Source organism: Schistocerca gregaria, chromosome X, assembly GCF_023897955.1.
Source record: "Schistocerca gregaria isolate iqSchGreg1 chromosome X, iqSchGreg1.2, whole genome shotgun sequence".
NCBI lineage: Eukaryota > Metazoa > Arthropoda > Insecta > Orthoptera > Acrididae > Schistocerca > Schistocerca gregaria.
In genome coordinates, this window is record NC_064931.1 from 143,758,171 (window position 1) to 143,776,300 (window position 18,130).

The window sequence follows — 18,130 nt, forward strand, 5'->3', positions numbered from 1 at the left end:
TACCTCCAACATTCCTAGCCAGGTTACTGCTAGAGCTCTCAGTAAGTTGCATCAATAAATCCAACGGATGTGCTGAACAGTACTAAATAAATAAATGTTTGACCTAAGACAATGTTTCATTGTCATTTTTGTACATTTTCTTCATAGTGGGTACTACAGGACTGAATTTATTAAAAGAAGCTGGCATTTTCCACTATTTGTGGAGATAATATAGCATTTTCAATTTTGTGTAGAGCCATAAAAATCAATTGAGAATGTATTATTTGCAATGATTATGTTATATGGCATACTATGCAATGTCCACAGCAATCAACAGCTGTATGAAACAAAAGCACTGTATTCACAGCTGTGAATATATTTCTTTCATTTCTTTTGCACTCGAGAATGGCCTAGAAGACTGAAACTGGTTGTGAACAAATAAAATTAGTACAGTAAAAATAGAAAAAAATGCCACCTTCTTTCATTGTTTTGGTTATTATTGTTTTAATTGTATAATCTATATAATAAACTCTTTATTTCAACATAGAAGTGCTAATACAGTCATTAATTGAAATTACAGTAGAAAACAAAAGCATCAGCATTTTGATTACATTTTATTACACAACACACAATCCAATTTTAAAATAATTATCTAAAGATGTATGATTAATCATTGCTATAAATGAAGAACTCTTTGCAGGTTTGTGGAGGAGAGACCTATGAATCTGAATTTTACTATCAATTTATATGTCATCTCACTCGTACACAATATCAAGTTTCATAGACTGAGGTGTACAGCATAAAACATGCAAACATGTATGAGCATGCACAAAGAGTTTATACTAACGGCATATTTTATTCTGTTATACTTCCACACTCAAGCCATCTCTTACTTTTCACAGTTACGTAATTTAAAAAATCTACAGATAAGAAGTTACTTTACATAGTGTAACATTGTCATATGATACCTTTGACCTTAATTAATTTGAGAATTTTCTATTAGTTCCAATTTTTATGGTTCTGATGTTTTCATCCTTTATTTTATTTCCCCTCCTCTGTTTTCATGAGTCTTTTGTGGTCCATTTTCTTCCTCTCTCACTACTTCTTTTTTGTCTATGTTCTACATCATTGGATATCCTATCCACTTTATCTGTAGGATTTGAAATTTTAGCTGCACTACACATTATTTTACTTCAGTCTCTAAACAAATGAAAGAGCCCCCCCCCCCCCCCAAGATAGTATTCTAAGTAGGTTTTTATTTCCTCTGACCATTAAATCTTCATTTCTCTATATAAACTCAAGTTTTCTCTCTATAAACTCAGTTTTCAGTCCAAAGCCATCAAATCTGGTAGATCATCTAATATTTCATGTGCATGAAGACAAATTTTAACACAACCATCAGTCATTACTCCGACATCTTTTTTCTGTGGAACACCTGTGTCTGATGTTGACGCATTACTTATTAATATAATATCATCTCCTTTTCTTGAGGTCTTTGCTGCACTTCTTTTTCCATGTTTTGATGCCTGCTTTGATTTGTTTCCTATTTTCTCATCTACTATATCTGTCATCACAGCTACATTACATTTTGGTGGTGTCAGTGGCAATCTTGCTGATACTGTTTTGTCATGTGTAATAATTTTCTCTGACATCACGGCTGCATTTCTTTGTGGTACTCGTAGTGCCTGTGTAGCTGCCACTGCTTTTTGAACTGTAATGACTGCATCTGTCATTACACATACACTTCTTTTTGGTGAAACTGTAGCTGATATTTCTGGCAATGAATGGGGCTTTGCTGTTGATGTTGATGGAATAGCTTGGATTAAACTGTCAGTGGAACCAGTATTCTTCCTGTCAGCACCTGTTATGACCTGAATGTTTCCTGGTTCCTTCTTTATAGCGCACTGTTCATGTTGTCCCTTAGAGCAGGATGCCACTATATCATGTTCTTCCAGTATATTTCCTGTTGCAAAAGTCATACTGATGTCAGTCTGTGTACCTTTGTGAAGTTTTCTACGGCATAATCTTTTCACATGTGCTTTAGGTGAGGGCACTCCAATCTGTAATAAGAATAAAATTTGTTTATTGAGGGCATCCTGCAATAGTTCTTTCTCTTTATTTAAATTATGGAGGAAAGCTACAAGCAAAAATGGTGCAAACTATATTTAAGCTGGTTTTTTTAGCACAATAATGACATAAACAAAAATATAAACAGTTTCAAAGGTTAGTACAAAGATTAATGTTCTTTTCACATATCAAATTGTTTACATTATAGATGAACATACATAGCTTATTTCCTACCTTCGGTACCTGCTGTCAAGTCAGTGACTCTTGGCCAGACTCTCAAAGATTGACCTGGCAGATAAATATCTGCAGAGCCTACCCTATTTTGTCCCTGTCTTTAATACACTATTTGATCTATACCAGTTTTAGCAGCTGCCTTTCAGCACTGCTGTTGCACTAGCACTATTCCAACAGTAGTTAAATAACTGGTGTGAAACATGCCATAATTGTAAACTATTTGGAATTTTATTTTTCATGACCAGATTTGGAAAATCTACATTGCACTATTATCCAAAATACACATCAAAATATCTCCATCATATGCACAATATCTTGTGATGTCATAACACATCAGTCCAAGAACATGAAGAAGTCAGACAATGGCATGTCAATAATAAAACAACATTTACATAAAATATCATGACTGTGAAAGCTCATGTTCACACAACAGATAAAAGAAAAGTCTCCTTCCACATGTTGTGTGAAGATGAGCTCATATAGTCAGTGCAATATGCATGACGTTTTATGCAAATCTTGTTTTATTACTGATATGCTGATGTATCTTTTCTTCATGTTCCTGGAATGATGTGTTACAACATGAGACAAGATATTGTAGATATGACAGAGATGTATTTAGGTGTATTTGCAAAAGATCCATTGATGGCAACTAAGATATGCCTAAACTAGTCATCAAAAATAAAACTGTAATTAAGGATCCTGGCTGTTGAAGTTTTTACTTCTATATTTCATATTACTCTATAATGCAGCCATGATTGAGTGATGTCAAGCATATATAATATTTGGACACCATCATCACAGGAGCTAATCAACAGAAATTCCTGTCAAATCTAATGCATCTTGTTCAAGATACTGCATGCAGCTGAGCTATGCTACGAAATGAGCAAAACCAAGTTCTTCCAGGCGGAAATGCAATATTTGGGCCACATTCAAAACAAAAGTGTGTCTGTCCTACACATCATAATTTAGAAACCATTGATAAGATGAAAATACCTAAGCATATAAAACAGTTGAAATATTTAATTAGCAAAATAAAACTATTATATGAAATTTATTTTATACGCAGCTGCCATTACCCATTCTCTCAGACTGCTATGGAGGACGGGGTGCTGCTTAAGTGGAAAACAACCTGCAACAGGGTCCACAAAAAGCTAAAAGAACAACTCTCGCCTGACACATGTCTAGCATCATGTAAAACTAGCCAACTTTTCATCTTGGTAGCCAACGCATCACAATATGGCATAGGGTATTGCTGTGTCAAAAGAATGCCAAAGTGATTGGTCAGCCAATTGCTTTTACTTCAAAAATGCTAACACCTTCCCAGAGGAATTACTTCCAGATAGAAAGAGAGGCCTTAGCCATTCTGTATGCCATCACAGAATTTCACATCTATCTCTATGGAGCCCACCTCCAACTATCACTGAACATAAGCCCTTACTGGTAATATTCACATAATGCAATAGGCTACCAGAGGGGACAACATAGCACCTGCAGTGATCTTGAGTCTCTGTAGCTGCAACTCCTGTCCACAACTAAACACACTAACACTGACATGTTGTCCTGCCTCTCCACGGTTCCCTGCCCAGCATTTGATAATGGGGTGCAGAGGTCTGCTTTCAGATCAACTTTTCAGACCATGACACTGCGCAAAACATTTTCATAACAGCCCTCACGTTAGCCTATGCTACAAGACAAGACTCAAAGCACCAGCAAATCCTGTGCTGGTTTGGTCAAGAGTGACCTCACAAGTTACCAGCCTTTGCAACTTTGCTGCTGCAGATACTCTTTCACTTGGAAGGTCTCATTTTGATAACTGATGGACTTATGCTATTGGCCACAGATTGCAGCAACTTCTGTAAGGTCATTTCCGAATCAAAGAAGTCCCAAGTATTACACCTACTACATAGACGTGACTGAGGAATGAACTGCACGAAGAACATAGCACATCACAGTAATGGACAATGGCCTTCAATTTATATCCAAAGCATTTGAAGAAGCTTGCTCCTGGAGTGGCATATTGCACATCATGGCACCTTTTCACCTGGTATCTAATGGTTAGGCAGAAAGAATGGTGCACATGTTCAAGCATCCATGGGAGAGACACCAACAGAGGCTTGGCCTGATCATGACAGTCAGTAGTAACAGCCCTGTTGAAGTACTCCATGGTCAACAACTGTGCATCCTCATGCATCTGCTTTTGCAAAACCCTTCAACAATCTGGGATGGCACATGTATGTTGACTCTATTGATAGCAACAAGATTATGTGCTATGCAACCAAATGTAGCCCCATGAAGTGACACAGCTACTGACACTTCCATAATACTTGCATGCCACAGCAGGCAGCTCTTTCTCCTCCACCAGGACATCACCAGGCACCAGCACTACCTGCCCTTGGGGCAACACCACTTCCCAAGTTCTGGTGGAACCAGTTATTGACAGCGGGACATAACCCATCCATAACCAAACTCAGCCACACGTCTGCAAGAGGGGCCCTCTGGAATTTATCCAAAATTCACAAGGAGGGTGGGGGGTTGCAGATCTTGTATCCTGGCTGGAAACTGAAGATGTAAATATGGCACTAGTTTCAGAGAATGCCAAGGCTGATGTACAGGCTATAGACATAAACATGGACCTGACCGAACTAGGTGGCATAGTGGTTAGCATAATGGACTCACATTTGGGAGGATGATGGTTTAAACCTGTGTCTGGCTACCCTGGTTTCGGTTTTCTGTGATTTCCCTAAATCATGTTAGGCAAATGCCAGGAAGGTTCCTGGCACGGCTGATTCCCCAACTTTCCCTAATCTGAGCTTGTGCACCATCTCTAATGACCTCATTGTTGACATGACATTAAATACTAATATCCTCCTCCTCCTCAAAAATGGAAGCGACAACAGAAGTTTCAGTAGACATAAACATGGAGCCGACAACAGAAGTTTCTGATGACAAAATGGAGGGCACCTCTAATTCCATGTGATCTTCAAGCCACACCAGTGGCACCATGTGACCTGAGCTGTTACACTTATCCGGGGCTATATATAAGACTGCCAGAATCAGCTATAGGCATTTTATGTTTGATTCTCAGCATGTGCCATCTGCCTAAAGTTTCCTACACCATCACTGTGTCCTGGACCCTACTTATGGATTAATATTCGGACTAATGAGTGACTGCTGCGCATCAAACTCTGCCACTGACAGGCTTATGGCCTTTGCTTATGAACAAACTAACTTAAGTGTGATTGCTGCATCCATAATCTGTTCTGCATCAATGTCGGCCTCTCTCTGCATGACCATGCTATGTACTGTGGTAAATGTGCAATAAATACTTGTTGAAGTTAAAAATTAGCCACAAGGAATGGTTGAGTAATATAAATGATGTTTTAAAGTATTCATTAAAAATATGATATACATTGTTAACAGTGAATCACTACTCCTATCATTTTCTTATACATGTAAATATTATACAGGTCAGAGAGAGAGAGAGAGAGAGACCTATGATTTAATGTATTTGTACATATGTACACTACTTGTAACAAATAGCGATAATTATAAATAATTAATACTATAAAACTAGTAATAACAGTAACAAAATGAAAGAAATAATCAATTAAAATTACTGATTGAAATCATTAATTATGTGGCTGTTACATATAGTGATTTCAATTTTGAAACTTGGTCATTGTCAACAAATGTGGGTTGTTGAAGTCCACTCTATGAAGCTACACTATGTGATCAAAAGTAACTGGACACCCCCAAAAACATATGTTTTTCATATTAGGTGCATTGTGCTGCCACCTATTGCCACGTACTCCATATCAGCGACCTCAGCAGTCATTAGACATTGTGAGAAAGCAGAATCGGGTGCTCTGTGGAATTCAAGGACTTCGAACGTGGTCAGGTGATTGGGTGTCACTTGTGTCACATGTCTGTATGTGAGATTTCTACACTCCTAAACATCCCTAGGTCCACTGTTATAGTGATGTGTAAATGTGAAGGGACACGTACAATACAAAAGATTACAGACCGAACTCATCTGTTGACTGACAGAGACCACCAACAGTTAAAGAGGGTTGTAATGTGTAATAAGCAGATATCTATCCAGACCATCACTCACGAATTCGAAACTGCATCAGTATCCACTGTAAGTACTATGATAGTTAGGTGGGAGGTGAGAAAACATGAATTTCATGGTTGAGTGGCTGCTCATAAGTTACACATCACACCAGTAAATGCCAAATGACGCCTTGCTTGGTGTAAGGAGCATAAACATTGGATGATCGAAAAGTGGGAAAATGTTGTCTGGAGTGACGAATCATGGTACACAATGTGGTTATCTGATGGCAGGGTGTGGGTATAGCGAATGCCCAGTGAATATCATCTGCCAGCATGTGTAGTGCCAACAGTAAAATTTGGAGGTGGCGGTGTTATGGTGTGGTCATGTTTTTCATGGAGGGGGCTTGCATCCTTAGTTGTTTTGCATGGCACTATCACAGTATAGGCCTACATTGATGTTTTAAGCACCTTCTTGCTTACAACTGTTGAAGAGCAATTCGGGGATGGCGATTGCATCTTTCAACACAATCGATCACCTGTTCATAATGCACGGCCTGTGGCGGAGTGGTTACACAGCAATAACATCCCTGTAATGGACTGGCCTGCATGGAGTTCTCACCTGAATCCTATAGAATGCCTTTGGGATGTTTTGGAACACCAACTTCATATCAGACCTCACGGACCAACATCGATACCTCTTCTCAGTGCAGCTCTTGATGAAGAGTGGGCTGCCATTCCTCAAGAAACCTTCCAGCACCTGATTGAATATATGCCTGTGAGAGTGGAAGCTGTCATCAAGACTAAGGATGGGCCAACACCGTATTGAATTCCACCCTTACCGATGGAGGGAGCTTCTTGTATGTCATTTTCAGCCAGGTGTCAAGATACTTTTGATCACATAGTGTATGTTGGGACATACTGGACCATAAAAAATGTTCAGATGTGTTTGTATTCCTAAGGGACCATGCTAAGAACAACACATACACCCATGCCTGAGAGAGAGGACTCAAACCTCCAGTGGAAAGGTCTGCTTAGTCCTTGACATGGTGCTCAAACCGTGCAGTCACTCTGCATGGTACTGGACCATAGTTCCCAGCAGTATGAAACCAGATATTTGTGGTGCTTTAAGTCTACTTGCTGCTCTACATGTATACTGCTGGGAACTATGTTCCAGGAGGTCATTAAGTAGCATTGTAGAGTTTGACTTTAACATCCCAAATGCTTGAAAATGACCTAGAGTAGAAATTGCAATAAATATTTTAACAGCCATGTGCAGAATGCTCCAACCATCTGTAGAGTGGCAGATGCCAACTCAAAAGTATATGCCTGTAGTGATAGCAGTAGTAGTTGTTGCCTGATACACAGTAATTTAGTTTAGCTTCTATGTTTTCTTTTTTTTTCACATACTTCTGTGAAAGGGTGAACTGTATCTGTGTATTTTACTAGGCAAATTAGTGTTTACCAACTCACTGTAAGTTTTTGCTTTTGCAGAAATCTTAGTGTATATCCTTGTGTGAGGGGGCTTCCTTGTGCAATTTTTTGGTCGTCAGAGGCACTATGTCACGTGACCATGTTTAAATCTCCTATTAGTACACAGCATACAGTTTAGATCAGTGCACTAGAGCTTGAATATTTCATTCCTAGTAGACTTTTGTGCAACCAGAGTTTCTAGTAAAAAGTAACTGTTGATACATCCATTTTCAGTAGAGAAATTCATTCTTGTTTTAAAAGCTGTGGATCTTGCAATCTCAGGTTATAGTGAGAACTCTGCATCCTCATTCAATAGTGAGTGGCACACAGTGGTGGGTTCGTGTGTCACTGGGCAGAAGGCAAAAGAGAGAACAGGCCACATGGCTGAATGCCTAAGAAACAGATATGAGGTACTGTCAGTGTTCATAACACTTCTGAGACAGCACGAGATGCCTCTTCTCTTGGACCAGTGGCCAATTTTCCTGCCCAGAATGGACAAGTGCAGAAGGACGGTATGCTAGTCACTGGGAGCACCATTGTCAGACTGGTAGTGGAGCCTCTTAGTGAAATAGCATGCGAGATGGGAAAGAATGTCAGTGTACACTTAGTATGTTTGGTGTGGGTTCTCATCCTTGATGAGGAGGAGACCCCACTGGCAGCTATCAAGCACACTAGGTGCAACTGGCTACAAATAGCAGCACATGGAAGCATGAATGATGCCTGCTGCTTCTGTTTTAAGGCCACCCTTGGTTCCTCTCAGCAGTTGTCTGATTTGATGAAGGCAATTAGCATCACTTGCACAGTGCAGGCTAAGCTGATTATTTGTAACATTGCACCCAGGGTTGATCATGGTCTTCTGGCTTGGAGTAGAGTGGTAGGTCTAAACCAGAGGCTCAGATGACTCTATAACAGTTTTGGATGTGAATATCTTGACCTCCATCATCGGTTACAGGACTTTAGGGTTCCCCTTAATAGGTCAGGTGTGCACTACATGCAGTAAGTGCACATGGGGAGTTCTTAGGTTAGAGAAACTCACCCTTGGGATTGGAGACAAAATGCATGTCAAAATCGAAGTTACAACATTCCCAATGTTCTCAGAGAATGCTAGTCCTCAAAGATCAGATATAGAAAAGGTTAATATGATATCAGTAAACTGCAGGAGCATCCAAGGAAAGGTTTCAGAATTAGTATCACTTATTGAAGGTTATAATGCCCAGATAGTATTAGGAACAGGAAGCTGGCTGAAACAAGAAGTGAATAGCAACAAAATCCTAAGTTCAGATTGGAACATTTATTGTAAGGTTAGGTTAGTTGCAAGGGTGGTGTAGCATTTACTGCAGCAAAAAATTCTAACATCTAGCAAGGTTATGATGGATTCCAAATGTGAATTAATTTGGGTGAAGTTAAGCATCAAAGGTTGGTCAAAAATGATAACTGAATGATTTTACAGAGTGCCTGGGCTAGGGGCTGTAGTGGTAGAGTACTTCAGAGAGAATTTGCAGAATATCATTAATAATTTTCCTCATCATGCCATTGTAATTGGGGGTGACTTCAACTTGCCAGAGTCATGCTGTGGGAGAGTCATGCTATCAAAACTGGTGGCAGAGAAAAGGATTCATTATTCCGAATGTCTTATCTGAAAAATACTTTGAGCAGATAGTTAAGAGAACCGGCTTATGAAGGTAACATCTTAGACATCCTAGCAACAAAGAGACCCAAACTTATTGAAACAGTTAACATAGAGGAAGGTATCAGTTATCACAAGGCTGTGATAGCAATTATGACTACAGGTATTACAAGGAATATTCATAAAGGCAGGAAAATATTTTTGCTTAGCAAGGTTGACAGCATACAAATTGCAGAGTGCCTAAGTAGTCAGCATCAAATATCAGTGATGATGAGGAAGATGTGGAGCATAAATGGAAAAATGATTCAAAAGCATCATTCAATATGTGTTTGACAAGTATGTTCTGAGCAAGGTCATATGGCATGTGAAAGACCCAAAATGGTTTAACAGCCATATTAGAAAACTGCTATGTAAAGAAAAAGAGCTTCCTCACAGATTCAAGAGAAATCAAAATGTAGCAGACAAGCAAAACCTGAACAGAGTGAAAATGAGTGTAAGGAGAGCAACAGGAGAACCATTCAATGACATTGAAAGTAAAATTTTGTCAACCAATCTGAGTAAAAACCCTAAGAGGTTTTGGTCTTATGTAAAATCAGTAAGTGGTTCTAAATCCTCCATTCACTCAGTGTCCATACTGGCACCAAAATCGAAGATAACAGAGAATACTGAATTTGGCCTTTGGAAATTGTTTCACCGTGGAAGATCATAACACTGTCAGTCCTTTCAGTCATCATATGAATATCAAAATGGCAGATATTGAGATAACCAATTGTGGGATACAAAAGCAACAATAATTCCTTAGTGTTGGAAGGTATCAGGACCAGATGAGAAACCTATAAAATTTTACAAAGATCATGCAAAAGAACTTCCTCCCCTTCTATCAGCAGTTTACTGTTGATTGCTGGAGCAACCAAAGGTACCAAGTGACTGCTATGAAGTGCAAGTCATTCATGCTTTCCAGAAGGGCCATATGACAGGTGTACATAATTATAAACATATGTCATTGATACCAATCTGTTGTAGAGTTATGGAACATCTTTTGTTGTTGTTGATATTGTTGTTATTGTCTAAAGTCTAAAGACTGGTCTGATGCAACTCTCCATGCTACTCCATCCTTTGCAAGCACTTTCATGTCCAAAAACTACTGCTACCTATATACTTTTGTATCTGCTTACTGTATTCATCTCTTGGCCTCCCTCTACAAATTTTATCCCCCCCCCTCCCCCCGCCACAAATATTCTTCTGTTGTATGACATTTCAAAAACCTCTATTCTCTTCTTGACTAAACCATTTATCATCAATGTTTTACTTCCATACATGGTTACATTGCAGACAAATACCTTCGGAAAAGAATTCCTAACATTGAAATCTATATCTCTTCTACAGAAATGTTTTTGCTTCAGCCATCATCAGTTATTTTACTGCCCAAATAGCAAAACTCATCTACTACTTTAAGTGTCTCATTTCCTAACTTAATTCCCTCAGCAATTCAACTACATTCCATTATCATTGTTTTGTCAAAAATGTGCAAATGAACAGTTACAGTGCATATAGATGTTTTTTGCATTTATGAAAATACCATTGTTGACCGTGCTATGGTGATTTGGAAATGGGCCCTGGCCTGAAACTAATAATTGTGCGATTAAAAAAAGTGAAATTTGCAACTTTGACTGGTTTTTCATTGTACCAAAATGGCATTGCTGTGCTGGTACTGTGAACAGCTTAAATCAAGAGGAAACTACAGCCATAATTTTTCCCAAGAGTGTGCAACTCTACTGCATGGTTAAATGATGATACCATCCTTTTGGCTAAAATATTCTGGAGGTAAAATAGTCTCCCATTTGAATCTCTAGGCAGGGACTACTCAAGAGGATGTTGTTATCAGGAGAGGGGGAAAAATGCCCTGCACTCAGAGCATGGAATGTTAGATCCCTTAATTGGAGAATAGGTTAGGAAATTTAAAAAGGGAAATGGATAGGCTGAATTTAGGCACAGTGAGAATCAGTGACGTTAAGTGGCAGGAGGAACAGGACTTCTTGTCAGGTGTATACAGGGTCATACGTACGAAATCAAATAGGGGTACATACATACAGATGTATGCACTGTAACTATTCATTTGCACATTATTAACATGATTTTCGCATTTTTGGAAATACCAATGTTGAATATGTTATGATGATTTGAAAATAATTCCCAGCCAAAAACTAGTCATCAACTGAATAAAAAGTGAAATTTGCTGGTTTTTTGTAGTACTGATAATAGAAGTTGCTGACCAACAATTGTTCCTGTATGCTGGAAGTTTGTAAGGCCATTTTGGTTGATGTTACAAAGCCACATTACTCAATCATCCAGACTGTTGTCCCTGCAACTACTGAAAAGTCTGCTGTCCCTCTACAGGAACCACAAGCTTGTTTGGTATCTCAAGAGGTATCCCTCTGGTGTGGTTGCACCTATAGTATGGCTGTCTGTATCACTGTGGCATGCAAGCAACCCCACCAATGGTAGAGTCATAGTTCATGGGGGAAGGGGGGGGGGGGAGCACAGTAATGCTGAAGCTGAAGAATTATGATGCTTTTGGAGAATGAAAATCTCCTCTGTAAAAATTAACTTGGATTTCACAAACAGAGGTCATGTGAAACTAAGCTCACTGTTTCTCCATGACATCCAAAGTGCTGTAGACAATGATGCTCAGGTTGATGCCTTGACTTCAGGAAGGCATGTTACACTATCACACACAGACGATTAGTAAAAAGAATATGAGCTTCTTGAGTATTGCTCCAGATTTGTGACTGGATTAAAGACTTCCTTGTTGACAGAACTCAGCACTTCACCCTTAATGGAACAAAATCGACAAAATGTCAATGTAATTTCTGGAGTAGCCCGAGGATGTGTGATAGGACCATTACTGTTTATAACGTATATTAACGATATAGTATAAACTATCATAAGCTCTTTAAGACTATTTGCAGATGATGCAGTTACCTATAGGAAAGTAGAAATGCTTAAAGACAGTATCAGTTTGCAAAATGACCTGTAGAGCATTGAAGAATGGTGCAGGCTCTGACTGTTGATATTGAACATGAATAAATGTAAGATAATTTATATATATGTAGGAAAAGAAATCCACTGCTGTACAACTACACTACTGATGACAAACTGCTGGCACAGTATCTAGTGTAAAATATCCAGGCATAACTATCCAGAGAGACCTTAAGTGGTATGGCCACATAAAACAAATAGTAGGAAAAACAGATGTCAGACTGAGTTTCATAGAAAGAATTTTAAGGAAATGCAACTCATCCATGAAGTGGCTTATAAGGTGCTTGTTCAACTGAATCTTGAGTGCTGTTCGTCAGTATGAGATCCTTGCCAGGCAGGACTGATGGAAGAGATAGAAAAGATCCAATGAAGAATGGTGCATTTCGCCACTGGATCACTTTAGTGAGCATGAAGGCGTTACAGAGATGCTCCACATCATCATGGAGAGGTTTACTATTGAAATTTCGGGAGAATACTTTCTGGGAAGAGTCAAACAACATGTACATCTTTCAAAGTAACTACAGCAAAAAAATCAGAGAAGTTAGAGTTAATGCAGAGGCTTACTGACAGCCATTCTTGCCACATGCTTTCGCAAGTGGAACAGTGAAGTGGGTATCCATTAGTGGTACCACAAGTACACTCTGCCAAACACCATTTGATATCTAGTGGAGTCTGATGTAGGTGTAGATTCAGTAATTACATAAGGCTGTGGTCCTATTGTCCATAAAAATTCAGGAAAATTACTCAAAAGCAGAAATATACATGCAGATGAGAATATGAAACTTAGCCATTTGTAGATTGGCATTAAAATATCTACAATGTACAGAAGAACTATTTCTGAAGCACTAGTTTTTCTTATTTTCCTGTGCATCATTTCCAGAATTTTATATTGTACTATTGTTATCTTTAGATTGTTAATTACCAGCTACAAATTCCTAACTGGAATGCTAGTTTTTATAATGGTGAACTTCTTTCATTTCTGTAAACTAGGTAAAGGAGAAAGAAAGATTTGGGTTTGACACCCCATCAACAGTGAGGTCATCAGATATATCACAAGCTTTTATTGTGGAAGTGTGTGAAATGAAACTCTTCATGAATTTTTAATGGAATTAGGTGTATCCTAGTTGCTTGAGGAACCATGATTGTACCCAAGTGTGCACCCCTTTGTATAAAGCAAATTGACAGCCACAAATGTGATACTTCAGGACTCCAAAAATATGTAAATGGGGAGAGATAGAGACTGTGTGGAGGATGTGTAAGGGCTTCCCTGCAAAACATCTTCAGCATAGTCAACACCATCCTCACAACATGTGGGCAGGCGTTATCCAGCAACAGAATGGTGATGTCTGTCAAGCAGCCGTTATTGACTTTCTGGAACATGGCACCACAATTAACACACATTGGTACATGGACACTTTGCAAAAACTGAAGCATGCTATCAAGTCCTAATAACCTGGAATGTTGATGGACAGTGTCATTCTGTTGGATGATGCCCACCCACATTTTTCCCATGTTGTTTTGGCTATACAGATAATGTTTCACTGGGAAGCCCTTAACACAATTTCTGTGGAGTCCTAATCTCTCCCCATGTTGTTTACATATTTTTGCAGTCATGAAGAAGACATTCATGGACATTGATTTGCTTTGTTTTGCAGGCACCTGCAAACATTTTTCCATGAAGGCACTGACCATCTCGTCTCACAGTGGGATTTTTTTTTACAAACAACTTATTAAATGATGTAATGCCACACTGTTCACTCATATCTCACTATCAGTCACTGCACACACTATACATACATTGTTTTATAACACTTCACTCACTACACACACAAACACACACACTGTGGTGATCTCTGGGCCATTTTCTGTACTGTAGCTTCCCATTTGCTATCCTGAAAAACTAAGTCAGCATCCCTCTGTAATGAGTAAGATGTTGAGCTCAGAAAGAGGAAGAGGTGTTAATACTGTGCTATGCATAGCTTGGAGGTAAGTTTTTCTAGAAAAGGAAAAAAAGAAGGAAAGAAACATAGTGTGAAAGTGTTATGTGGATTGGTGGATGTTTTATAATCATTATTATTATTTATTTGTATCACATTTTTTTACCAAACCGCTACTCTGTTTTATCTAAGTAATCCTTCAATGTATAAAATGTATTGAATAACAGGTACTTTTTAGCTGCCTTTTTAAATAAATGTATTTTGCAATTTCTTTTATCACTTTTGGAAATTTAATGTACAGTTTTATTCCTTGATAGAAAATGCTGTTTTAAGTTTTATGTTTATTTTTTCTTAGCAAATGTAAGTTGACTCTAGCTTTTGTTGCATGGTCATGGACAGAGCTGTTTGTGTAGTAATTACCAATGTTATTTTGATGTGTACAACCAACTGCTAAATATATTCACACTGAGCAGTTAAAATCCCCAGTGTTTTGAACAGATCTTTACAATGAGCTCAACTACTATTTTTGGTTATTATTCTTATGCCTCTTTTCTGGAGTTTCAAAATTGTGTTCATATTTTGTGCATTTGTTCCCCAAAAAAGAATGCCATACCTAAGAATTGAGTGTACATATGAACAGTATGTAAGTACAAGACACTGCTTGTAACACACTGATGATAGGATTCTAAGGGCATAATATGCTGATGACATTATGTTTGCAAGTATCTATTTGTGTCCACACCACTTCAACTGAGAATCAATATTCATTCCTAGAAATTCTGCATTTGTTACACAGTCTATAGATGTGTCATCTACATGTAATTTTAATATTGTCATTTTCCTCTTCAAACTGAAATTCATGACATTAGTTTTCTTTATGTTCAATGTCACTTTGTTGCTTATTCACTAATTGTAAACTTTCTTGAGAGTTTCATTTGAATTCTCTGCAAGGAGATCTCTTGTTTTCTCAGTGACTACAATATTGCTGTCATCAGTGAAGAGAATGTTTTCACCACAAGTAACACTACTGAGAAAGTTATTGGTGTATATCAGGAATATTACTGGTCCTAATGTGCTACCTTGCAGAACCCCTATATTAATGTATTTTGCTTCTGATAAGTGTTTTACTAAAAGTTTAGATCTATTAAAACTATGTGTTATCTCTACTCATCTGCTACATATGATCGAAACCAGTCATTAGCTACCCCTCTTAATCCTAATGCTACTGATTTATTTAATAGTACTTGTGGTCAACTGTATCAAAGGCCTTAGAAAGATCCAAAAATATGCCTGTGACACACTCATCTTCGTCAAGAACATCAAGTACAACTTTTGTGAATTCTCCTATGGCTGACTCTGTATTTTTGCCACTTTGGAAACCAAACTGTGATTCACTCAAAAGAGTGTATTTATTCAGTTAATTCATTAATCTGTCTTTCATAATTGCTTCTATTATTTTTGAGAACGGTGACAGCAGGGAAATAGGCTGGTAATTTTCTATGTCTTCTGCATTACCTTTCTTAAGGAAAGGTACAACTTTTGCTTGTTTTAACTGCTCTGATAATGTCCCTGATGTGAAGGATCCATTATTATATTTGTTAAGGGGCCTTGTATAATCTCTGTTCATTGTTTCAGAACATAAATTGGTACTTCATCTAAGCCTACAGATTTTTTATTTCTTAGTTTTTGAACAGTTTTATTGACTTCATTCTCTGTGATTGGAAGTAACATCATTGTATTTAGTGCAACATTATTTACAGGTGTTATATTTGTTTTGGGGAATTTTTGCTCTAACTTCTCCATAATTATTGAAAAATACTCGTTTACATATTTTCATAAGTGTTGTGGATCACTTTGATAAGTGTTGTAGATCACATCTTCCTTAGCAGTATGTTATTCTGTGTTTGTTTGCCTCCCCCCTTTCCTTTTTTATAACATCCCAGACTGCTTTACTTTTATTCTCTGTATTATATATTATTTTGTCATTAAATGACTTTTTGCAGCAATCAGCACCTTCCTATAGATCTTTTTGTATCTACGATAGAAATTTAAGAATTCTGGATTGTTGCAGCTCTTTTTCATGGAACTGAGGTATTTAAGTGTATGGGAGGACTTCTTAATACCTGCTGTAATCCATCTGTTTTGGTGAGATGTTGATACAGACATGCATACTTTTGGAAATGCCTTTTCAAAGTTCAATTTTAATAATGTGGAGAATTTAGAGAATTTCATATTCACATTGGTTTCCTTATACACTTCATCCCAGATTTGTTTTGGTAATCCTTTTGAAAAATCTTTAATTTTGATTTCCGATACATCTCGTTTGTAGGCTTGTAGTTTAGGGAATGATTCGATGCCTGATTTTACTGTTGTTATTTGACAGAGATCGTCTGATAATCTGAGATCCTTTACAGCTACATCACATTTTTCCCTGCCCATATTTGTGGCCACATGGTAAATTACTGATGCAGTCATTGTAGTAACCCTTGTTGCACTATTCACCAATAGGAACAAGCCAAAACTTTGAAGGATATTTATGAGGATGCTGCTAGATTCATTTATGATATTAGTGTTGACATTAATGCCTACACATAGAATTATGTTGACCTTTGTAATTGAGACTTTATCTAGAACTTGTGTTAATTTATTGAAAAAAGTGTCAACACTAGCACTGGGAGATATATACACGCACAAAATGATTAATTTCTTGGTGATATCAAGCCCAGTTAATTCAATAGCTGATATTTGAAAGTGTTTATCTTCACTTATTGTACTGAGGTCATGTCTTGATTTGAAGTGTGCTCATTTTCTGATATAAATGAATGACCCTCCACCCCTTGAAGCAGTTCTGCAGTAAGAGTTTACCCTTTCATATAATGATAATACTACATGTTGGATTTCTGTGTCTCTACACCAGTTCTCAGTTACACAAACTACAGTGCAGTTCAATTATTGGAGCTCAACTTCAAATAATTATATTTTATTTTTTGTTGATTGCATGTTTTGGTAGTTAGTCTTTCCCATGGTTTGTTTTTCTTTGTGGCATCTGGTATGTGTGATATTTAGAGTGTTAAAATCTGTCTTGTGATTGATTGTTTCAGTATTTTTTAAACTGCTGGAGATACTCTTTAGGTAGGGGAACCTGCTGTCTGGATTTATCCTAAAAACAACTTACTTTTTCTGCCCATGACAACAGGTATTTGACCATGTGTGGCCCGAGATCCACCCACTATACTTTCATGAATCAGCTGCACCAATCTTCCCTTCCCAGTCCTTTTTGGGTGTATGCCATGTGTAGCGAAACCCCATCTGTTGATAGTCCTGATGGGCACTAGTGAAACATGAACAAAGTTGTCTGCCCTCAGAGCCATCCCTAAACTCACATTGATTCGCCTCACAGCTCCATCAAGGTGTGGTCAATCATGATGCTGGAACAGCTCAACAAACTGTACGTTGGTGTCATGAGTCAGGGAAGCTACCGTATTTACTCAAATCTAAGCCGCACTCGAATCTAAGCCACACCTGAAAAATGAGACTCGAAATCAAGGAAAAAAATATTCCCAAATCTAAGCCGCACCTGAAATTTGAGACTCAAAATTCAAGGGGAGAGAAAAGTTTTAGGCCGCATCTCCAAATCAAAACAAAGTTGGTCCATTGTAATATGAAACACAATTTAGGTCAAATGAATGACGAAACAGCTATAGTAGTTTGGTTCGAGTCGTAA

The 18,130-nt window shown here is 37.9% G+C and overlaps 1 protein-coding gene across 1 annotated transcript in view; it reads right to left on the minus strand.

Moving 5' to 3' along the window:
• Positions 1-458: 458 nt before the first annotated feature.
• The window catches only part of LOC126299479 (uncharacterized), a 52,613-nt gene continuing 34,941 nt past the window's right edge, over positions 459-18,130 (minus strand). The window contains exon 3 of the mRNA XM_049991419.1: positions 459-2,039. Within this exon, the coding sequence (XP_049847376.1) occupies positions 1,305-2,039 (735 nt within the window). The 3' untranslated portion in view covers positions 459-1,304. The remainder of the gene's footprint in view (positions 2,040-18,130) is intronic.